This window comes from Vulpes lagopus, chromosome X, assembly GCF_018345385.1.
Source record: "Vulpes lagopus strain Blue_001 chromosome X, ASM1834538v1, whole genome shotgun sequence".
NCBI lineage: Eukaryota > Metazoa > Chordata > Mammalia > Carnivora > Canidae > Vulpes > Vulpes lagopus.
The window spans coordinates 66,475,519-66,500,836 of record NC_054848.1 but is presented as its reverse complement, the minus strand read 5'-3'; the positions used below and the strand labels follow the sequence as shown (position 1 = coordinate 66,500,836).

The 25,318-nt window shown below is 37.7% G+C and overlaps 1 protein-coding gene across 6 annotated transcripts in view; it reads left to right on the top strand.

The window, feature by feature from the left end:
* CHM (CHM Rab escort protein) overlaps window positions 1-25,318 on the top strand; it is a 248,577-nt gene that overhangs the window by 146,584 nt on the left and 76,675 nt on the right. For 3 of the 6 annotated variants that reach the window (XM_041741198.1, XM_041741197.1, XM_041741199.1), the window contains 2 exons: window positions 17,285-17,392; window positions 21,225-21,302. The exons of 1 other annotated variant lie outside the window; for it this stretch is intronic. In XM_041741198.1, coding sequence (XP_041597132.1) covers window positions 17,285-17,392; window positions 21,225-21,302 — 186 coding nt within the window. The remainder of the gene's footprint in view (window positions 1-17,284; window positions 17,393-21,224; window positions 21,303-25,318) is intronic. 2 more of the 6 variants (XM_041741201.1, XM_041741200.1) reach the window with 1 other exon arrangement.

Sequence of the window (25,318 nt, the reverse complement as noted above, 5' to 3'; positions counted from 1 at the left end):
TAATGAAGATTTATTTTGGAAGTGACCTTCACTTTATTAGCCAAAGCAGTCATCAGAATTAATAGAATAATCAAATTATATACTAACTCATAAATCATCATGAATAGTGTGCAAAGTTCAGCTGTTAATGGGTCCCATTGTTTTGCCCCTGAATTAAAAAAAATTACAGGTGCTGATTTCTACCTTGATAGGCACTGAAATTGCTTTTTTAAAGGCTATGTAGAATTGGGGTACCAGCCGAAAATTTTTACAACTGTTCATTTATCTGTAATACAGTTTGATGTACCAGGGTAAAGTTGGAATTGTGTACAATGTTGGCTTGCTTTCTTTCTGTAAAATCTATCTTATTGGAAGCAGTACTTGATTGATTAAAATTCTGTTCATTTGAATGTTGTTTTGGGTTAATGGCATCAAAGTTAGATTATAATTCAGATATATACAATTATCTGAATAATGTGTTGGATAGATATTAGGTTGCTTTTGTGAATTTTCTTTGAGCTTGTTATAAACAAGTAATTGAAGTGGCAGTTTAATATTTGAAACTTACAGAAAGAAAACATCTCATATAGACTTCAGTGCTTCATATTTCTCAGGAAGAATTTACATGGATTCCCATGTTTTGGGACAAATGGGAAATTTCCTTGCTGCTGAGCTTTGTATTTTTTTTTTTACAGTTGCATGTATGGGAATGATAGGTCTCCACAATTCATGTCAGATGGTTGATGACATTTAAAAACAAGCTCTAACCATAGTTTTGTATAATCAAGCATTACACTCTATCAGAGTCTATTAAAGTGAATTTTGGAAAATATCAAAGACTTTGTGATGTGAGAACAAGTTAGTTTGGTTTGGTTTTTTTTTTTTTTTGGTTTGGTTTTTTAAAGATTATTTATTTAGAGAGAGAGCATGCACGCACAAGCTGGGGGAGTGGCAGGGAGAGGGAGAAGCGGGCTCCCCGTTGAGCAGGAAGCGTGATGTGGGACTCAGTCCCAAGACCCTGGGATCACGACCTTAGCTGAAGGCAGATGCTTAACCAACTGAGCCACCTAGGCACCCACAAGTTGTTTTTGTTTTTTTTAATTAATGTGCAGTATAATTATTTTATTTCACATATTTGAAAGTGGCACTTTCCCACTCTAATTTGACAAAAGAAAGACATGTTCAAAAATGGGGAAAATTGTCTTTACTCTTAAGTCATTCAGCAAATCCAGATATTAATTTCACATTAATGACCATTGCTTATTTTTCAAATTTGTATTTTCATTGTGTCAATTTCTTAACTCTATCAAATGTCTGAAAAGTAGGAAGAGTATGTATAAATGGTTAGTAACTGAAGTACAAATGTGTTAACATTCTAAGAGGAATTCAAAATAAGGTTTAAGTTTTGATTTTATTACTGGTTTTCATTTCATAAGTTCTTTTTTTTAATTTCAAAAAGGAAGCTGAGATAAATCTAGATTCACAGGTTTTCCCAAGATACCGTTGTTATTTGTTATAGTCAGTTTGAAATAGAAACACCCTACTTGTTTTCAGAAAATAAATGTGGCCACCTCAGAACATCAGATACCTTTCTTTCCCTTTGCCCACATGTTCTATAGCTAATACAGTGAGTGGCTACTGTCAAAATTGTACCAAGTCTACTAACATTTGCAGTTTGTCTTTGATTTCTTTAAATTCATATTTAAAATTTTAACGTATAACAACATCCTGAATAATAGTTCTTTAACATAGAACAAACATGACAAGGCAAATAAAAATTTCAAAAGAAAAATTACTGAGCAACTGAGGCAGAGGGATTGCAGTGCCAAATGTCTATAGTGATCAGGCAGGATCATAGGAAGTGAAGTGGGCTGGAAGCAGATGATTGGATCAGTAGAAACCATGGTGACCTGTTGAGCACAGGATACATCTAAAGAGAGAGGCTACTGTGTGACCATAAGTCTTGATTGTAGGCCTAGTGTTTCTCTTTTAAGGAAGCCAAGATCCAGATTATTTATGCCAAAGTAAATTTTTTCTTTTAAACTGTGAGGTCATACAAAACTTACCTACAAGCGGATTTATCCCATGGACATTCCGTTGTTAACTCCTAGCTAGGTAAATGACAAATTTTAATTGTACATGTCAGAGGATGAAATCTTTCACCAAATTGAAGTTTTTTCAAAAAATTTATTATAGCCATTTGAAAATGCCCTTCATTATATCATGCATAGTTAGCAACTATGGTGTGTAGTGAATTTATACCACGTACATATCACCTCAGAAGTTTAGATTTGGATTTTGAGTTACTCTACAAATTGAGTACCCATTGAAGAAACCACAAGCATTCCAATGGTATTTTTCTTACAAATCAACAGCCTAGTAATTCTGGGATTAAACTTTGACTCTGTCCTAACTACTATGTTATTTCTTCTCAGTTTCTTAGCATTATGCTTTCCTCCATTTCTACTCTTTGGCTACGGTCAGGACTCTAATTGCTAGCTACTCTTCCTGCTCCCACTGTCTGTCTCCTTCATCAAACCAACATGTCACTTCCAGTGGCATTCTGTTATCTGTCACCTCAACTACAAACACTTCTACCTACCTTTTAACCCCATTCTGTAATAATATCGTTCAGCTCCTTCCTGTCATTCCCCATTTTGTACATCTATTTAATTATTCCAGTGTCTATGCACACTCTCACCTTTCTGCATTTTCTCATTACTTTTCCACCTTATCAGTTCCAATCCCCAACAGTCTGACCTGTTCCTCTTTAAGGGTTGACACAGGCCTAGCCATGAGATCTTTCACTACCCCTGGTTGCTAGAAGCTGTATACTCTTAGGCAAGTAGTTTACCTTCTCTGATTTTCTGTAATAGGAAATTGGTCTAGCTGTTGTAAAGATTTCCTCTACTTTTGACATTCTGTAACTCTTCTTCCACACACATTGACCTCTTCTTTTAGTTCCCTTACAGTACTTCTAGTCTCTACCACAAAATATAGTCTTTAATTTTTTTCCAGTTGTTATGCTTAATAATGTCATTTTTCTCATTTACCTAACAGAGGGCTAAGTCTGTGAAACTAGTGTAGTGCCAGTGGCTAGTTGATTGATTTATTTTAGTATGTAGCCTTAGGTGAATCCTGTTCAGAGGTTAATACCATTAGCCTTTGAATTACGAAAGTTTGCAGGTCTTTGCTAGGATTTGCCTAACAAATGACTATCTTTTGTTTTACTCTATGAATTGATACATACTAACCGAGGGGGAAAATGCGAAAGTATTGTTCACTGAAGGGGCCTGGGTCACTTTTGTATGTGAACCAACTCAGTTTAAAATAGGTCAGTCCTGAGCAGGGATTTGGTTTGGGAGGGGCAGTTAAAGGAAATCAGTTGATTTGGTGGTATGGAGAAGGTATAGAGGGTATACAATTTAAAAAAGGAACCCAGAAATTGCAGAGAAATAAGGCTATTTGACCTGCCAGTCAATTTTTAAATAAGTAGCTAAAGGATGAAATTATTGAATATGTAATCCACAGGAAGAGAGAACATGGTTTTTGTGAGGTAATTATACATTAGCCATCTGACAAGGTTCTTTGAGAGGAATAAATAAGGTGCAAACAAGGAAGAGTCACTGAACATTTAGATTTTCAAAAAGCTTTTGATAAGATTTTATACCAAAGGCTGCTTTAAAAGTGTCCTCCCACCACGGAGTTGGGGATAATGTTTAGTCATGCATCGAGATCTAGTATAAACACAGGAAAAAAGGAATGGGTAGGTTAAATGGCCTCTTCCTTGCATGGGGAGATTTTTACAGTAGCCTCTCCCAAGAAATGTTTACTGGTTTTTTTTTTTTTTTTAACATTTTTATAAATGATTGTGAACAGTCAGCATAGTAACTCTCAGATGCTTCCCAATTTATAGTGCACACCGAGAGCCTGTAGATAGTAAAATTTTGAGCTGAAGAGTGCCAGCTGAAGGATTGTTTAATAAGGCAATTTGAGAAGGCAGGAAAATGGCATTAGAGACTGTATCTCAAAGTAGATGGATTTGCCCATATTTTTCTTTTTTCTTTTTTTAAAGATTTTACTTATTTTATTCATGAGAAACACAGAGAGGAGAGAGAGAGAGAGGGGCAGAGACACAGGCAGAGGGAGAAAGGCTCCATGCAGGGATCCTGATGTGGGACTTGATCCCGGGTCTCCAGGATCACACCCTGGGCTGAAGGCGGCACTAAACCACTGAGCCACCCGGGCTGCCCCTGCCCATATTTTTCAACCCATGAAAAGGATCTAGGAGCCATTATGTAGGGATGTCAGAAAACATTAGCTTTAGGTATTCTTGTGTCTATATTCAGAAAGACCCACACTATACCAGACATAGTCGTGAAAGACATTACAAATAAAAGTGTATTACTGTCCTGATTTAAAATTGAGGTCTATTTACCTGTGCTTTTGTACAATTTGAGTTTTGAAGACTAAGTAGCAAAATCGATAAATGATTTAAATAAGAATTATTAATATAAATGAATATGTCACATACAGAATGTCAAAGCAGGGGAAGAGGCAGAGAAAGGAAATTAACCAAAAGAAATCTCATGGACAGCCTAAGTAGATTTACTATAGATTTCTTTGCAATATCTTAAAAGTTTGAACCAAGGGCTTCCTTTTGAATTTGAAAGATCTTTTTAAGTGAATTTGCTTAAGTGAATATGTGGCACATGAAAAAAAAAGTCCCATGAAGCTGTTAGTCTGTGTATTCAGACTAAGAAGTTCAGATTTATTAAGAGCTTAAATTATGTTTAAAGAGTAGTTAGGAGGGGCAGCCCGGGCGGCTCAGCGGTTTAGGGCTGCCTTCAGTCCATGGCCTGATCCTGGAGTTCGATGTCAGGCTCCCTGCATGGAGCCTGCTTCTTCCTCTGCCTGTGTCTCCCGCCCCCTGTGTGTCTCTCATGAATAAATAAATAAAATCTTAAAAATAAAAGAGTAGTTAGGAAACATTAGTGCTTTCCCATCAAGCACTCCATTGATGTCATTGCAGTAGGCTGTATTGGAGAATCATTGAATTGACATGGTGTTTCTGGTATGCATACAAACCAGGGAACCATTCTACACATGTGTAGATATAGAGCCTAGGTTATGACTCAAGCATATAAATTGGCCTCCGTATTTTTGGAAGGCTTAATTTTTTAAAATATTGAATGATGAATTTTTAAGTTTTTAAAATTCCAGTGTAATTAACACACAGTGTTGTATTAGTTTTAAGTGTACAGCATAGTAATTCACTAATCGTTTACATTACTCATTGCTCATCCTGGTAAGTATATTCTTAATCCCCTTCACTTATTTCACCTATTCCCCCCCCCCAAAGAAAACAGAACTAGTGAAAAAAGAATGAATGATGACGTATATTCTATAATTTATATTAATTTATTCTGAGCCCCTGGTGCAGTTATTAACACAGATCTGTTTCTGTCATAGTACATAGTTTTATTGTGACTTTTCCTATAGAAGGTTAAACTTAAGGACAACTGTAAAACTTGAAAAAAAAAAAAAAAAGAATACATCAACTACAGGATGTCACCAAGAACAGAGGAAGCTAGATATATGGCTAAGATCTATAAAATAGAGGTGGTTTCTGGGAGTGAGTTTTCTGAAGGCTATGTATTGCTTTTGGACAGCTTTTTCTAATTTAAGCATGATGATTATGCCTTTTAAGAATGACAGCAATGCCTAAAGGGCACTCCATCTGTCTACAACTTTTTCAGTGAATGTGAAATTTTCATCAAAAGCCCCACTGGACTCAGATACTTGTGACATATAATTTCTTAAATTATCAGCAGTGCTATGTCCTCCCAGGTGCATGGTAACTTTTTGAAGGCCAAAAACTAATCCATTCCTGGCACACACACACACACCCCCCCCCCCCATTTGTACTCAGAGTATTAAGTACCAGTCTTGATGAATGGCCAGGATATAGTGGTTGTTGAGGTTGGTAACAATGAGCTAGCTCTAATAATCACACCCTAGGTGGAAGAAGAGTGTTTCTGCAGAATCCTTCAAAGCTCTACCTGTACAGGGAGATTGTATCAGGCTTGAACAGTTAAATTTAATTGTTAAACATTCAGAGGAGAGACTGCTCTCATGAATATCTAAATTAGCTTAAACTTGTCTTCAGGAGGATATCTTCCTGTTACATCCAGTCCATCAGCAATTCTTGTCAGCTTTATGTGTTAAATATGTCTCCTGTCTCTCCACTTCATCTACATTGCCATTACCCTGCTTCAGGTTGCCATCATCTCTCACTTGGTCTACTGCAAACTTATGCAAAAAAAATGGTATCCCCCTTTCCATTCTTGCCCCATTGAGAAACCACAACACAGCAGCCAGGCTCATTTAAAAAAAAAAGAAAGGATCCAATAATTTCACTACGGGGTATTTAACCAAAGACTATGAAAACACTAATTCAAAAAGGTATAGCACCCTTATGTTTATTTCAGCATTATTTACACTAGCCAAATTATGGAAGCAGCCCAAATGTCCATCAATAGATGAATGAATAAGATGTGTGTGTACACACACACTGGATTATTACTCAGCTATTAAAAAGAATGAAATTGTGGCCATCTGCAACAATGTAGATGGATCTAGAAAGTATAATGCTAAGTGACATAAGTCAGGCAGAGAAAGACAAATACCATATAATTGTACAGATAAAAACAAACAAAAAGACTCTTAAATATAGAAAAGAAACTGATGTTTACCAGAGAGGAGGTAGGTGAGGAGGTACATGAAGTAAGTGAAGGGGATTAAGAGTAAATATAATATGAGCACCAAGTAATGTATATAATTGATGAATTGATATATTTTATACTGAAACTAATATAACACTGTATGTTAGCTATCCTAGAATTAAAATTATTTAAAGTTTAAAAAAAGATACAGTCCAATACTATAAAATCTTGATAAATGTTGAATCTGGGCAATGAGTGTAAGGGCACTATATTGTATTACTGTTACGTATGTTTGAAATTTTTCATGATAGAAAGTTTTAAAAATAAAAACAGACAAATCTGATTATGTCACTCTGCTCAGAGCCTTCTGGTAAATTCTATTTGTACTTAGAAATTTCAAGATTTCCTCTTTGGCCTTTGCAGCTATGAATGATAAGGCCCTTGACTATCTCCGTAATCCCATTTCATATTATATTTCTTTTTCTAATAATAAATTTATTTTTTATTGGTGTTCAATTTGCCAACATACAGAATAACACCCAGTGCTCATCCCCTCAAGTGTCCCCCTCAGTGCCCATCACACATTCACCCCCACCCCCCGCCCTCCTCCCCTTCCACCACCCCTAGTTCGTTTCCCAGAGTTAGGAGTCTTCATGTTCTGTCTCACTTTCTGATAATTCCTACCCATTTCTTCTCCCTTCCCTTCTATTCCGTTTCATTATTATTTGTATTCCCCAAATGAATGAGACCATATAATGTTTGTCCTTCTCCGATTGACTTACTTCACTCAGCATAATACTGTCCAGTTCTATCCATGTTGAAGCAAATGGTGAGTATTTGTCATTTTTTTTAATAAATTAATTTTTTATTGGTGTTCAATTTAACAACATACAGAATAACACCCAGTACTCATCCCGTCAAGTGTCCTCCTCAGTGCCCGTCACCTATTCACCCCCACCCCCGGCCCTCCTTCCCCTCCACCACCCCTAGTTCATTTCCCAGAGTTAGGAGTCTTTATGTTCTGTCTCCCTTTCTGATATTTCCCACACATTTCCTCTCCCTTCCCTTACATTCCCTTTCACTATTATTTATATTGCCCAAATGAATGAGAACATGCACTGTTTGTCCTTCTCCGATTGACTTACTTCACTCAGCATAATACCCTCCAGTTCCATCCACGTTTAAGCAAATGGTGGGTATTTGTCGTTTCTAATGGCTGAGTAATATTCCATTGTATACATAAACCACATCTTCTTTATCCATTCATCTTCGATGGACACTGAGGTTCCTTCCACAGTTTCGCTATTGTGGACACTGCTGCTATAAACCGGTGTGCAGGTGTCCAAGCGTTTCATTGCATCTGCATCTTTGGGGTAAATCCCCAACAGTGCAACTGCCGGGTCGTAGGGCAGGTCTATTTTTAATTAATTTTTATTGGTGTTCAATTTACCAACATACAGAAAAACACCCAGTGCTCATCCCGTCAAGTGTCCACCTCAGTGCCCGTCACCCATTCCCCTCCAACACCCGCCCTCCTCCCCTTCCACCACCCTTAGTTCGTTTCCCCGAGTTAGGAGTCTTTATGTTCTGTCTCCCTTCCTGATATTTCCCAACATTTCTTTTCCCTTGCTTTATATTCCCTTTCACTATTATTTATATTCCCCAAATGAATGAGAACATACACTGTTTGTCCTTCTCCGATTGACTTATTTCACTCAGCATAATACCCTCCAGTTCCATCCACGTAGAAGCAAATGGTGGGTATTTGTCGTTTCTAATTGCTGAGTAATATTCCATTGTATACATAAACCACATCTTCTTTATCCATTAATCTTTCGATGGACACCGAGGCTCCTTCCACAGTTTGGCTATTGTGGCCATTGCTGATAGAAACATCGGGGTGCAGGTGTCCCGACGTTTCATTGCATCTGAATCTTTGGGGTAAATCCCCAACAGTGCAATTGCTGGGTCGTAGGGCAGGTCTATTTTTAACTCTTTGAGGAACCTCCACACAGTTTTCCAGAGTGGCTGCACAATTTCACATTCCGACCAACAGTGTTAGAGGGTTCCCTTTTCTCCACATCCTCTCCAACATTTGTGGTTTCCTGCCTTGTTAATTTTCCCCATTCTTACTGGTGTGAGGTGGTATCTCATTGTGGTTTTGATTTGTATTTCCCTGATGGCAAGTGCTGAGGAGCGTTTTCTCATGTGCATGTTGGCCATGTCTATGTCTTCCTCTGTGAGATTTCTGTTCATGTCCTTTACCCATTTCATGATTGGATTGTTTGTTTCTTTGGTGTTGAGTTTAATAAGTTCTTTATAGATCTTGGAAACTAGCCCTTTATCTGATACGTCATTTGCAAATATCTTCTCCCATTCTGTAGGATGTCTTTTAGTTTTGTTGACTGTATCCTTTGCTGTGCAAAAGCTTCTTATCTTGAAGTCCCAATAGTTCATTTTTGCTTTTGTTTCTTTTGCCTTCGTGGATGTATCTTGCAAAAAGTTACTGTGGCCAAGTTCAAAAAGGGTGTTGCCTGTGTTCTCCTCTATGATTTTGATGGAATGTTGACTCATTTAGATCTTTCATCCATTTTGAGTTTATCTTTGTGTATGGTGCAAGAGAGTGGTCTAGTTTCGTTCTTCTGCATGTGGATGTCCAATTTTCCCAGCACCATTTATTGAAGAGACTGTCTTTCTTCCAATGGATAGTCTTTCCTCCTTTATCAAATATTAGATGACCATAAAGTTGAGGGTCCACTTCTGGATTCTCTGTTCTGTTCCATTGATCTATGTGTCTGTTTTTGTGCCAGTACCACACTGTCTTGATGACCATGGCTTTGTAGTACAACCTGAAATCTGGCATTATGATGCCCCCAGCTATGGTTTTCTTTTTTAAAATTCCCCTGGCTATTCGGGGTCTTTTCTGATTCCACACAAATCTTAAAAGAATTTATTCTAACTCTCTGAAGAAAGTCCATGGTATTTTGATAGCGATTGCATTAAATGTGGAAATTGCCCTGGGTAACATTGACATTTTTACAATATTAATTCTGGCAGTCCATGAGCATGGAATATTTTTCCATCTCTTTGTGTCTTCCTCAATTTCTTTCAGAAGTGTTGTATAGTTTTTAGGGTATAGATCCTTTACCTGTTTGGTTAGGTTTATTCCTAGGTATCTTATGCTTTTGGGTGCAATTGTAAATGGGATTGCTTTCTTAATTTCTTTCTTCAGTCTCATTGTTAGTGTAGAGAAATGCCACTGACTTCTGGGCATTGATTTTGTGTCCGGCCACACTTCCAAATTGCTGTATGAGTTCTAGCAATCTTGGGGTGGAGGCTTTTGGGTTTTCTTTGTAGAGTATCATGTGATCGGCCAAGAGGGAGAGTTTGCCTTCTTCTTTGCCAATTTGAATGCCTTTAATGTCTTTTTGTTGTCTGATTGCTGAGGCGAGGACTTCCAGAACTATGTTGAACAGCAGTGGTGAGAGTGGACATCCCTGTCTTGTTCCTGATCTTAGGGGAAAGGCTCCCAGTGCTTCCCCATTGAGAATGATATTTGCTCTGGGCTTTTCGTAGATGGCTTTTAAGATGTTGAGGGATGTTCCCTCTATCCCTACACTCTGAAGAGTTTTGATCAGGAATGGATGCTGTATTTTGTCAAATGCTTTCTCTGCATTTATTGAGAGGATCATATGGTTCTTGGTTTTTCTCTTGCTGATATGATAAATCACATTGATTGTTTTACGAGTGTTGAACCAGCCTTGCATCCCGGGAATAAATCACACTTGGTCATGGTGAATAATTTTCTTAATGTATTGTTGTATCCTATTGGCTAGTATCTTGTTGAGAATTTTTGCATCCATGTTCATCAGGGATATTGGTCTGTAATTCTCCTTTTTGGTGAGGTCTTTGTCTGGTTTTGGAATTAGCAAGATGGTCCTTAACCTCCATGTGTTTGAAGTCCTTCCAAACTTCTTGTTGTGATTTAGTTCTAATATCAAGGCATTATGGCCTGAGAATATGGAGGGGACAATCCCAATCTTTTGGTATCAGTTCAGATCGGATTTGTGACCCAGTATGTGGTCTATTTGGAGAAAGTTCCATGTGCATTTGAGAAGAATGTGTATTCAGTTGAGTTTGGATGTAAAGTTCTGTAGATATCTGTGAAATCCATCTGGTCCAGTGTATCATTTGAAGCTCTCGTTCTTTGGAGATATTGTGTTTAGAAGACCTATCGAGTATAGAATGCGTTAGATTGAAGTCCCCAAGTATAAGTGTATTATTATCTAAGTATGTCTTAACTTGGTTATTAATTGATATATTTAGCAGCTCCCACATTTGGGGCATATATATTGATGATTGTTAAGCCGTCTTGTTGGATAGATCCTTTAAGGATGGTATAGTGTCCCTCTTCATCTCTCACTACAGTCTTCGGGGTAAATTTTAGTTTATCTGATATAAGGATGGCTACCCCTGCTTTCTTGTGAGGACGATTTGAATGGTAAATGGTTCTCCAACCTTTTCTTTTCAGGCTGTAGGTGTCCTTCTGTCTAAAATGAGTCTCTTGTAGACAGCAAATAGATAGGTCCTGCTTTTTTATCCAGTCTGATACCCTGCGCTTTTTGATGGGGTCATATAAGCCCGTTCACGTTCAGAGTTACTATTGAAAGATAGGAGTTTAGTGTCATCATGATATCTATTTAGTCCCTGTTTTTGTGGATTGTTCCACTGGACTTCTTCTTAACGGGGAATTTTGAGAGTCCCCCTTAAAATTTCTTGCAGAGCTGGTTTGGAGGTCACATATTCTTTCAGTTCCTGCCTGTCTTGGAAGCTCTTTATCTCTCCTTCCATTCTGATTGAGAGTGTTGCTGGATAAAGTATTCTTGGTTGCATGTTCTTCTCATTTCGGACCCTGAATATATCCTGCCCGCCCTTTCTGGCCTGCCAGGTCTCTGTAGAGAGGTCTGCTGTTAACCTAATTCTCTCCCCATAAACATCATGGATTTCTTGTCTCTTGCTGCTTTAAGGATCTGCTCTTTATCTTTGGAATTTGCAAGCTTAACTATTAAATGTGGAGGTATTGAACGGTTTTTATTGATTTTAGGGGTGTATCTCTCTATTTCCTGGATCTGAATGCCTGTTTCCCTTCCCAGATTAGGAACGTTTTCAGCTATGATTTGTTCAAATACATATTCTGGCCCTCTGTCCCTTTCGTCGCCCTTGGGAACCCCAATAAAACGTAGGTTTTTCTTCCTCAGGCTGTCATTTATTTCCCTTAATCTATCCTCATGGTTTTTTGTCTCTTTTTTCCTCAGTTTCCCTCTTTGCCATCAACTTGTCTTCTGTGAGTTAGACAAGTGCTCTAACTCCCACTCGTTCTTCCACCTCCTTAACTCTCCTTGTTAGGACTTCTAGTTTGGATTGCATCTCATTCAATTGATTTTTAATTTCTGCCTGATTAGATCTAAATTCTGCAGTCTTGAAGTCTCTTGAGTCCTTTATGCTTTTTTCCAGAGCCACCAGTAGCTTTATAATAGTGCTTCTGAATTGGCTTTGTGACATTGAATTGTAATCCAAATTGTGTAACTCTGTGGGAGAGAGGGCTGTTTCTGATTCTTTCTTTTGAGGTGAGGTTTTCCTTCCAGTCTTTTTGCTCAGTGCAGAGTGGCCAAAAACAAATTGTATTGGGAAAAGGGGAAAAAGAGAGGAGAGAAAGAAGGAAAGAAAAGAGAAAAAGAAAAAGAAAAAAGGAAGAAACAAAGAAAAAAAAGAAGAGAAAAAGAAAGAAAGGAAAAAAAGGTGGTGGGGAAGCAAACAGAAATAAAAACAACAACAACAACAACAACACGGGGAGGGGGGGGAACCTCTGATTCTGTATCTTGTAAGTCCCTTGACTTCTCCTGGGACTTTCCAGTGCTGCTTGGTCAATAATTTGTTTTTCTCCTGTGCATCTAGCTGGTCTTCTGGGGGAGGGGCCTGTTGTGCTGATTTTCAGGTGTTAGCACTTGGGGGAGCTGCTCTGCCCCCTGCCTGGTGTAGGGCTCAGTGAGTAATGTTTATCCTGTTTATCCAGTGAGGCCACTGTGAGGCTTAGTGGGGTTTTTTACCCTGTGAGGCCCCAGGAGGAACAACCACAGTGGTGGCCAGCTCTGGAGCCCTGGATTCAGCTCCCACAGTAACTAGGAAGCTCTCAGTCTGCAGGGGCCTGGATGCTCCGGGGGCGGGACCGCTTATCTGCTCAGCTTGGGGCAGGAGCGTCCTTGCTGTCCTGGGCCCTCCTGGCCTCTGCCTGTCCCGGGTGGAGGCCGGATCCTGGGCTGTGTCCCCGGCGCCCAGTGCTCCCAGGCCTGCGCTGTTGGGTTCGGGCTCCCAGCCGTGGAGCCGCCACCTGAGCCCCTCTGAGCTGCTCCCAGTTCCAGCCTTGTGGGAGCTACAGCCCTGTAGGGAGCTCGGCGGACTCTCCCCTGGGCGCAGCTGTCTGTTAGTGTCCTAGGGAGCCTGTGGGCATCCCTGCCCTCCTGGGGTCCTGCTCTAACTCCCTGCCCTGGCCTTTCCGCCTGGGAAGATTGGTGAAGCTCCTGCTTCTCCAGGACGGGGCTCTCCTGTCCTGGGGACACTCCACCCGGCCTTAGCCCAGCTCCTGGCGGGGCCCCTGCCCCTTGGATGCCTTTTGTTTCTTTATTTCTTTTTTTCCCCATCTTCCTACTTTGATAGAAGTGAGAATTCTTCTCACTGTAGCATTCCAGCTGTTGTCTCTTTAAATCTCAGGCTGAATTCGTAGATTTTCAGGATGATTTGAAGGTTATCTAGGTAATTTGGTGGGGACAGGTGCCTTGAGGACCCTACTCTTCCTCCATCTTGCCTTGCATCTCTCATAGTATATTTCTGTCTATTCACTGGGTTCCAGCCACACTGGCTCTCTCTCTCCTTCAAATACATTGATCTAGTTTGTACTTCCAAGTTTTCAAATTGCTGTTCCATCTGCTTAGACTCTTCTTCCAGATCTTTACGTGGTTGATCTCTCTCGTCACTCAGGTCTTGGCTGAAATATAAATTCCCCAAGGAAGTTCTCCCTGATTATCCTGTCTAGGATTCAGACCCTTATATCACCCCTTACATTATCCTGTTTTTTTTCAGAACACACATCAACATTTACTATTATTTTATCTCTTGTTTATTGTCTCTCAGGTGCTAGATAAATTTTATATCAGCAAGGACAGCATTTGTCTAGTTTATTTTTGTATCCTTAGTAGCTCCCAGAACCGCATCTGGTGCATAGTAGGTCTAGTTTCATAAATGTTTGGGAATGAAGAAGTAAATCTCAGTGCTTGTCCTTATCAGCATCAACAGTTCTCTTAAAACTCACAATTCCCTTCAGGGAAGGTAGCTGAATTGACCAGCTAGCTGCCTAAGTTGCTTAAGTTGTTAGAAGAAAAAACAGGTGTTGAATACCTGTCGGCAGATTCTCAGCCTCTGTAATAGCAATGTGGCCTACAAACCCCACATGGATGATACAGTCTATAGTCATTGTCCCTTTTGCTATAGAAAGTGATAAGTAACAAAAGCTTCAATTTATGGAATGTTTATGATCTGCCAGGCAGAATAAACATTTCACACTCAATTCTCATTTAATCCATTCACCAACCTTGTATGATAGGTATGATAATGATAATTATCTCCATTTTATAATCTTGAGAACTGAAGCTTCCAAAAGGAAGTCTGTGCTGAGTTGGATGACAATTGCTTGAGTTGCAGAGGGATTCTTGAATAGGGAAGTGAAGATTAAGCATTCCCAGGAGACAGACCAACTACAGCAACAATACTTCCTTTCCCCCTGCTTCCTGCTAGAAAAAAGATACCAGATACCAAGAAAACAAAGGGATGAGAGTATAAACAAGCATGGTCATACAGGTAGTAAGTAGGAGAATTAGGATAGGCATCTAGGATGTCTCAGTCCTTAGACTGTCATATGATTTCACAACCATCCTTAAAATCTGATTTCTGTACAATTTGTACATCATCATGACTGAGATTATACACTTTTAGTTACCATTTAGTTTTGGTGATTGCTGCTTGTCAAACAAGTTCCCTTGGCTTCTATCACTGTGACCAGTATTAAATAGGGCTTTCCATTTTGGTCATACTGGATCACTATGAGTGAGGCCATGTTGTAATGGACCACTCATTTGGGGGTTGGTGTGTTTGTTTGTTTTTTTAATGGTCTTTTCTGCATAGTCTAAAACTTCATAGGAAATGAATCCTAAGAACTTACACCAAGGGAGGAGGCCTGGCTTGGTACTGTTGTGAACATAACTATTTCCTGAGGTTACAGAAGTCATTAACTATTGTTTAGCTCATGCTCTTGAGAAACACTTAGTTCTGGGCCAAAAGGAAGTCTGTGCTGAGTTGGATGACAATTGCTTGAGTTGCAGAGGGATTCTTGAATAGGGAAGTGAAGATTAAGCTATCCGATTTCGCATTCCCAGGAGGCAGACCAACTACAGCAACAATACTTCCCTTCCCCCTGCTAGAAAAAAGATACCAGATACCAAGAAAACAAAGGGATGAGAGTATAAACAAGCATATTGTTAAGAAATATAAATATGTAACCGGTAAATGTGCAGTTATATAAATATGCAGTATAAGTATGTAATCCTGTAATCCGTAAACATGCTGTGTGCTACATCGTATATATATGTGTGTGTGTATATATATATATATATATATATATGAATAAATAAAGTTTTATTTATTTATTTGACAGAGCACAAGCAGGAGGAGTAGCAGAGGGAGAGGGAGCTTGATCCCAGGACTCTGGGAAGGCACTTAGCTGAGCTACCCATGTGCCCTTACATAATATATATTAAAACTGTGCATTTAAATATATAAAAATAAACAAATAGACATCCAAGAAGGCTTCCCTACACGTATTTTTGTGGCCAGCAGACACTGGATAAACACAGAAAACTCAGTGTTCTTTCAAATATAACACTGTGATAAATGTATATATATCTGGATATAGTTAACAGTTACAACGGTTGAGCTTTATATAGATGCAATCACTGAAGCTTAATTGTGTCTCATGAAACTTAGATGTTCCTAATTACTGTTGAATGAACTTCTGCTTTACCAGAACAATTTAAGCGGAGGTATCACTAAAGTACAGTGATGATGATCAGTGGTTACTCAGAATTCTCTTGTAATGGATCTTTTTGGTTTTGTTTTTAATGACATTAGATAAAGTGTTTCAAAGGCATTTTTGTAGTGACCTTTTTGGTAGTTAATACCTACTATATTTAGTACATATGTAGTTTTTTTTTTTTTTTTTAAGCAAGTCTCATAAGATGTATAGTTGTTTGCCTCTAGGCCTCATAGTACCCTAAAGTGTGTGTATAGAGCTACCTTGCTATGTAGGCATTATGTTGACCCCAGGATGGGTGGTATGAATTGCACCAAGGGCATCTCAGTAGAATTTTCTGTCTTTGCTAGCTTAATTGTCCATCATTAAAAGTGTGTTAACCCTTGGGTTGCTAGGCTGCATGAATTAAATGTAATTCACTGGAAGAAAACATTTGTCTTGTGGAGCCTTATTACCTACAAATAATTCATGGTAAAATGTTTCCCTTTCTCTATTTGCAAATCTCTAGCTTGCCAATATACTCTATAAATTACTTCTTTTTTTTTTTTTTTTTTTTATGACAGTCACAGAGAGAGAGAGAGAGAGAGGCAGAGACACAGGCAGAGGGAGAAGCAGGCTCCATGCACCGGGAGCCTGATGTGGGATTCGATCCCGGGTCTCCAGGATCGCGCCCTGGGCCAAAGGCAGGCGCCAAACCGCTGCGCCACCCAGGGATCCCTATAAATTACTTCTTAAAATGTGAATTGCAAAGTATTCATAATTTGCTAGGTACTCTAAAGATGAGTAGTCCCATGGTTATTCTTACTCTGAGGTTATGTTCTTTCCAAAATGAAGTGCACATAATCCATTTAATATGTACAGATAGAAAAGAAACGTGTAGAGACAAAACGTGTAGAAAGTGAGAAATTGTTACTTTGTGATAATCTTTGCAACTTGTCAAGAATTAGAACAACTCTGAGAGTAACTTTGTCCGACTTCATGTTGCTTTCCTTCATAATGCCAAGAAAAGATGATATTAACAATGAGGCAGTTCATATGATAGCTAACGGAGAAGCCACTGGAACCATATTGCCTGAGTTTTCATTCAGCAATACCATTTACTAAATGACCTTGAGTAAGTCACTTGATGTCTCTTTTTTTTTTTTTTTTTTTTACTTGATGTCTCTTTACCTTAGTTTTCAAATCTATAAAACTCTGTCTATAGGATGCAGTGTGTTAATACATGTAAAGCTTCTGGTATGTAGTAAGTACTCAGTGTTAGCTGTGATGATTATTTGTATTGTTATTATTGGCTGTTTACCTCAAAGACCTGTGTGTATTCAAATGTTATTTCTCCATTTCTCAAGTAATTCCCTACTTCTTATGTAAATGTCTGCTATTTGAGTTTTAAATGCAGCTTTCAAATACTGCTTGCTATTCTTTTTCTTACATGTTTCCTCAGTGACTCATTGCCACGGAATAGCAGTCCCTCAACCAAAATTTGTTTTCATCAATCTTCTCATTTTGCCTGGCACTTTTTTCAACTAACTGAACATGAGTTCTCTCCTTGGTGAGTCACAGATAGAAACTACACCAGGACAATTGTCACACAAAGGAAACTATTTGCAGCAAATAAGGAGATCATGGAGAGTAACTTCCAAAGCCATGACTCTTCCAACAAGGGTGAATGGGTTCCTTTTATTTAGGGTTCAGCTGAATTTTTAGATAGGGAAGCCTTGTCATCCTTTGTAGAGGCAGGCATAGGTCAGACATGCTCCTTAAGGAACCATGCTTATACACACAGTGTATGTTATGTAAATGAGGCTTCAACTCCTCATTGGGCAGAGATTTTAGTGTTATAACAAGGCAGAGGTAGTTGTCAGTCATTCTAGTTCTAGTCATCCATAGTCTGTCTTCACAAGCACAAGTCAGGGTCAGGGGTTGCACTCAAACTGGTATGGATTGGCTGGGGATCTTGTCCAGGCAGTCGCTATGGCTTTAGGAATAGTTTTTGTTTCTGTTTGCCTGAGTTATGAGATAAGCTGGCAAGAAGAACTTAAGGAAAAATATGGGACAGAAGTTGGTGAGCATAAGCAGGTGGGCAGTAAAGTTCAGCTCTTAGGGTCCAGCTGGTCACAAAACCACTGATTTTTGTCACTTGGGCAGAAGCTATGTGAGGAAAACACAGATGTGAGAGAGAACAAATGCAACAATTGTGAGCAACAAGTATTTTCCCTAACAGGCATGATTGGAATGGGGAAAAAGCCAATGAGAAGTATAAAAAACGTATATACATAGGCAGATGCATACTTTTGCAGTTGCATAAATTTACAGTAGATATCAAGTAATTCTTTCCAAGATCACAAAATACATCCTGTCCTCATTTGAAACAAAGAGGAAATTTGTTGGATTCTGACAGTGTCTGATTATTGGACTTCTTCCCTTATAGAATTCATCATCATCCACACAAACCAATCCTTAACATTTGTCCCATCTATATACTATATGTCCACTATTAATTAAATCGTGTTGAAAACGAGGTAATTTGTTGATGGCTTACTAAAATAAACAGTTCTAGATGCCTCTATTGCATTTTATATTTAACTGTATTTTTCAGAGGCCTCATTTACCCTAAAACTTAATAGAAGTTTTCTTAATAGAAATAAATTTTCAAAGAGACGCTTAATAGTATTATATACTAAAGTAGAAATGTATTTCACAGATAGTGTAATATATAATGAAAGGAGGTCTTTGTAAAAAAATGTAATTTTAGTTAAGTGGATTTCTCATACTTTTGGTAATACCATAATAGTCTATGGCATAATATTTTATGATTTTTTTTAACTTTTTACAACTCCTGATTCTGAACTTGATCCCCTTTTTTGGAATGTAGAAAGATACCTAAAAATTGTTTTTCCCTGAGGTGAGGATTGATGTGTGTGTGTGTGTGTGTGTGTGTGTGTGTGTGTGTGTGTAAAAACATGGACCAGTGTGACTGAAATGAAAAGTTGAAAAAAAAAAAAAAAAGTTGTAGGTCACTTAGTTATAGCTGTTATAAGGAAGTTGGAAACACTGATGTTGTTACTCATGTAACAAAGATATCCCTAGGCAAATGAGAATGCTGACTGTGTGATTCACTTTTTTTTTTTTTTAACTTGACTGTCCATTTTGGGACCTTAACCTAATTTAGCTTATTATCTTTAGTGGGCCATCCTGTGAATGAATTATTATCTAACCTTACCTATCCTAACTAGCTTGGTCATGTTCAGTAAAATGAATTAAACTTAGAATGATAATAGTAGTATAATGCCATACTTCGTGAATGACACTAATCTCTACCAGTCATCCAGTCATTTATATTTTTCATTATAACCTGGTTATGAAATATTCAAGTACACAGACCATTTAACCATTCATAGTTTGGTCAAATCTTAACATTTTGCCATTTTTGCATGCCCTCACATGTTTTCTTTCTTTCTTTCTTTCTTTCTTTCTTTCTTTCTTTCTTTCTCTCTCTCTCTCTCTCTCTCTCTCTCTCTCTCTCTTTCTATGTGTGTGTGTGTGTGTGTGTGTGTGTGTGTGTGTATGGTTTTATTTAAGAGATTAAGAGAGAGAGAGAGAGCACGCATATGAGCTGGGGAGAGGGGCAAAGGGAGAAGCCGACTCCCCGCGGAGCAGGGAGCCCGACCCTGAGCTTCATCCCTAAGCTAGATCCCAGGACCCTGGGATCATGACCTGGGCCGAAGGTAGACACTTAACTGACTGAGCCACCCAGGTGCCCCTTGATACATTTTTTTAAGAAACTGAACAATTGAAACTTCCAGTGTAATGTTTACTCCCTCTCTTCCCAAAGATAGCTGCTATCCTGATTTCGGTGTTTATAATTACCTTAAATGTTTCTGCACTTTTATTGCATATATACATATCCATAAATTATATATAGTAGTATTTTGCATATGAAGTTCTGAAACTTTTTATAAATGATATCACTCTGAGTATATTATTCCCAATTTGCTATTATCACTCAATTTTTGTCTTTTTGCCATTTATCCGTGTAGTTCATTCATTTAAATTGTTTATAGTATCCCATTATACAATGTGAGAGGTTAAGCCAACTGTGCAGTTAAAGGGTGCAGTCCCCACAAGACTGCCTGTACTTCAGGTACCCCACCCCATTTGTTGTGTTGTTAATCCTTACTCAGGGTAAGATATTTTTCTTCATCTGTTATATAATTTTAGATTATAAACATATCATAAGGGAACTCTATCTGTGGCACTTTCATGTGGCTCCAGAAAGTTACAGCAATTGCTTCCACCAAGTCTTCAGAGGTGCTACTGACCAGAGCCACTTTTCTTTCATGGTATTTTATTGGTGAAGGGTTCTCTTGGATCATGTAGTATAATTTCAAACCCATAGCCTGTGTGAGGACAGACCACTGGTTATAAATACAGAGGTATAATCTTCTTTCACCCAGGTCTTTAGATAAAACATTTTTTGTTTTCTCCCTCTTGTGGGTTCCCCCCACCATCATCTTTTCACTGAAGTGTAGTTCTTTAAGGATCCAGACATTGAGATGAGAATATCTCATCTTCTACTCTCTGCCTTATTTGGATTCTAAGTCCTCTCCTGTCCCCATGTGAGCATTAAAACCCAAGCCCTTAAGTTCATGAGATAGGCAAACTCCTTAGAACTTCTGCAGCATTAGCTCATGTGCTTACTGCTCTAGTTTTCAGTTCCCAGTGTAGTTTTTGCTTACTTTTATGGTAAGCAAAATCCCCAGGGGTCTCCCAGAGTCTTCCCTGCTTGCTTCCTCCTCAACACTTCTCTATGGTCACTTCTATTTTTTTTTTAAGATTTATTTATTTATTTTACAAAGAGAGAGCAAGCTTGAGAGTGAGCTCACATGAGTGGGGGAAGGGCTGAATGAGAGGAGAGAGAATCTCAAACAGACTCCCTGCTGGGCACAGAGCCTGACTTAGGGTTCAATCCCAGGAGCATGAAATCATGACCTGAGCTGAAATCCAGAGTCAGGTGTTCAACAGACTAAGCCACCTAGGTGCCCCCCTGTGATCACTTCTGTTGGTAGTCTCAGACATTACCTCTTGAGGATATTTGTAGCCTGTGTATCTTAGATGGTAAGTGGTTTGGGGGAATAGCTGAGCTTCACTTGGAGATACTTTTGGCTCGATCATAATTCTAGGCTTGCACATTGTATTATTAGTACGGTACCTCTTGCTGCATCAAAACTAATCTTCTGAGGGATTCTTAATATGACAGAAAATAAGTTATCAAAATTATTTTTCTGTAAGATCAGTTATTAAATGTAAGATATTTCAAAGAAAATACTGCTACCTTAATTTTCAACTCAATCCTAATTCACACTTTCATATTCTCTTCTTAGGATGTGTGCAGTGTTTGGTGGAATCTATTGTCTTCGCCATTCAGTACAGTGCCTTGTTGTGGACAAGGAATCCAGAAAGTAAGGATGATATAAGTTATGTTCCTATAATTACACCCCAAGCACAGGTGAAAAATGCTAAAGTCAATTTAAAAAAAAATGATTCTTCAAAGATCCTCCTTGGTATTAACATCATATCAACCTTGATTAAAAGTAATTTGTATTTAGATCCTCCAGAACAAAGAAAGTAAGTTCAGAATGGAGAAACTAAATTAATTTCCCTGCAATATAACTATAGCTCCTGGTCATCCAAGCTTGGAAGACAAATCATTTCAGTTGCCAGGGGTGGGTGTTGAGTGATATTAGTTTTCCTTGTGCCCTTATCTCCTCTAATTGATTTTTATCAGATGATAACAAAGCCCTCTGTTATTGCGTTTTTAAAAATGGAGCTCACCTAAAGACTCATCAGATTAATCTCTGCTGATAATGCACGTCACTCCTAAGAGAAAATAATTTAATGATTTTTTAGGTAGATTTTTGTCATAAACTATGCTGCCTTGTTATCTGAGGATAAATTCTTATACAATCATATTAGGCCTACAGACCAGTTTTGGATTGAAATAAGAATGTACCTGCTTTTAAAAAATGTCAAGCAAAAACAAAAATAAAAAAATAAAAAATAAAAAATGTCAAGCACTATCTATTTATGTCTGTGTTTTTATATTTCAATTATATTTTTCCAGGATTTATTATTTGGTTACTAAGATATGCCCTTGTCTGAATTACACTAAGTAGTACTCTTTGATTTCTGTGTTTAAATTAAAACTATCTTAAGTTTTAGGAGCTGTTTAAATTGCTATGTATTTCTCTTTCTAGTTATGTGTTGGTAAGCATCTACTAACCTATATCTCTGGTATGACTACTTTTAGGAGTATATAAATAAATAGTATTGTTCAAGCCATTAAATAATGTTGTGAACTGGAAGTTTAAAAATATAAGCTGTTTCGTTTTACAGTAATTTTGTATAGTCTAAGTGGCATAATTTCCTATAGACTAATTATAATACAAACAACTAGTATTTTGAGAGATGGTGGAAAAAATTCAAGTCTGGAACATTCAATATTTAGGCAGTGAATTTACCTTAGAAAGTAATTCTCTAGTATAAGATAATATAGAGATAGTTTAAAGGCTTGTAAAGTATGTTTAGCACATTAATTCAAAGGTACCACATAAATGAAAAATGATAATATATAGATTTTTCACTATCCTTGAAGGCCCAGGATATTCATATACTAGGTGTGGAGATTCATGAAGGAATTGTTTTTAAGCCACTTAGAGTCATTTTTCCTTCTACATTGATTTTGAAGCATGAGTGTGTTCCCATAATGAAAAGCCAGATAATGAATTTTTTTTTTTTTTTGGTTATTATTTACTTAGATCCTTTTACCTTTTTGGGGCCCAATTCCAGTTTTACTTTTTACTCTTAGTGACATGAAGAATTTAGATGGCTCATGTTTCTTTTTTTAACAAACAAATACATTAGTTATAGTAATAGCATGTGTTCAACTAAAGGTTACATTTACCTTAACTTTGATGTAGTCTTTATTATAAACTCTGGAGAGAGGAACTCTTATTTATGATCTGCTTACAGATTTCAGTTCCAACAGATAGCATAAGGCTAAGGTTCTAAAGATGAAATATTGGTAGTTTTCAAATTTTAATGTGCCTAAGAATCACTGGGGAAACTAGTTCTCTTTTTGTTTTGTTTTGTTTTGTTTTTAAAGAGATTTCTCTGCCTCACCTCCAGAGAGTAAAATTGTATAATTTGTTTAGAATGGAGCTAGGGAATTTGCAGTTTTGAGGAACACGCCAAATGAATCTAATGTAGGTGCCCCATAGATAACACTAAGAAACACTGATCTGTGAAGTTCAGGATTTAGCCAGTGTTCTAAGATAGGGTGGAGCTTTAGATCTTAATTCATCCTAGGCCCTTATCAAGATGATCGTTCTGGATCTACTGGAGTCAAATATGATTCTTAGTTATTTTTGTTTGGTTTTTGTTATTTTCATTAAGGTATAAATTTTGTTTTGTTTTGTTTTCCCCAAATTTTTATTTAAATTCTCTCTAGTTAACAAAGTGCAATATTAGTTTCAGGTATAGAATTTAGTGATTTCATCACATACAGTACCTAGTATTCATCACAAGTGCCCTCCTTAATAGCCATCACCGGTTTAACCCATCCCACTTCCCTTCTAGTAACTATCAGTTTGTTCTCTGTAGTTGGCCTGTTTCTTGGTTTGCCTTTTATTCCTGCCTATGTTCATTTGCTTTGTTTCTTTAATTCCACATGTGAATGAAATCATATGGTGTTTATCTTTATCTGACTGACTTATTTCACTTATCATAATAGTCTCTAGCTCTGTCCATGTCATCACAAACAACAAGATTTCATTCTTTTTGATGGCTGAGTGCGCATATATACACATCTTTATCCATTCATTGATCCATGGACATTTGGGCTTTTTCCATTAATTCACTATTATTGATGATGCTGCTTTAAACATTGGGGTGTATGTATCCCTTTGAATCAGTATATTTCTTTGCTTTGGGAAAAAAAAATAGTAGTGCAATTGCTGGGTTGTAGGGTAGTTCTATTTTTAACTTTGTGAGGAACCTCCATACTGTTTTGCAGGGTGGCTGCACCAGTTTGCATTCCCACCAACAGTGTAAGAGGTTTGCCCTTTTTCTTCATCCTCACCAACAGCTCTTGTTTCCTATGTTGTTAATTTTACTCATTCTGACAGGTATAGGGTGATATCTCATTGTAATTTTGGTTTGCATTTCGCTGATGATGAGTGATGTTGAGCATCTTTTTATGTGTCTTGACCATCTGTGTGTCTTCTTTGGAAAAATGTCTACTCATGTCTTCTCATTTTTTTAACAGGATTATTTGTTTTTTGGGGGTTGAGTTTGATAAGTTCTTTAAATATTTTGGATACTAATCCTTCATCAGATATGTTATTTGCAAATACTTTCTCCCACTCTGAAGTTTGCCTTTTAGTTTTGTTGATCATCTTCTTTGCTGTGCAGAAGCTTTTTTATTTTGAGGAAGTCTCAGTAGTTTATTTTTGCTTTTGTTTCCCTTGCCTCAGGAGACCTATCTAGTAAGAAGTTGCTACAGCCAACGTCAAGGAGGTTACTTCCACTGTTCTCCTCTAGGATTTTAATGGTTTCCCGTCTCACAGTTAGGTCTTTAATCCATTTTGAATTTATTTTTCTGTATGTTTGAGACTTCTGCATACTGCTATCCAGTTTCCCCAGTACCATTTGTTAAAGATACTGTCTTTCTTCCATTGGATATTCTATCCTGCTTTGCCAAATATTAGTTAACCATATAGTTGTGGGTTTATTTCTGGATTTTTTATTATGTTTTACTGATTTATGTGTCTGTGCCATTTCCATGCTGTCTTGATGACTACAGCTTTGTAATATAACTTGAAGACCATTTCTGATGCTCCAGCTTTTTTTTTTAAAAAAGATTTTATTTACTTCTTCATGAGATACACAGAGAAAGAGAGGCAGAGACATAGGCAGAAGGAGAGGCAGGCTTCCCGCGGGGAGCCTCATGTGGAACTCCATCCCAGGACCTGAGGCAAAGGCAAATGTTCAGCCACTGAGCCACCCAGGTGCCGCTCCAGCTTTACTTTTCTTTTTCAAGATTGCTTTGGCTATTTGGAGTCTTTTGTGTTTCCTACAAATCTGAGGATTCTTTGTTGTAATTCTATGTAAATTGCTGTTGGTATTTTGATTGTTTTGGTTATATTTTAACAATATTTGTTCTTCCACTCCATGAGTATGGAAGGTTTTTCATTTTTTGGTGTCATCTTCAGTTGCTTTCATAAATGTTGCATAGATGTTTTACCTCTTTGGTTATGTTTATTCCTAGATATCTTATGGGTTTTGGTAATATTATAAATAGGGTTTATATAAATATATATATAAATAGGGTTAATTTCTCTTTCTGGTGCTTCATTATTGGTGTATAGAAATGCAACAGATTTCTGTATGTTGTTTTTCTATCCTGTGACTTTACTGA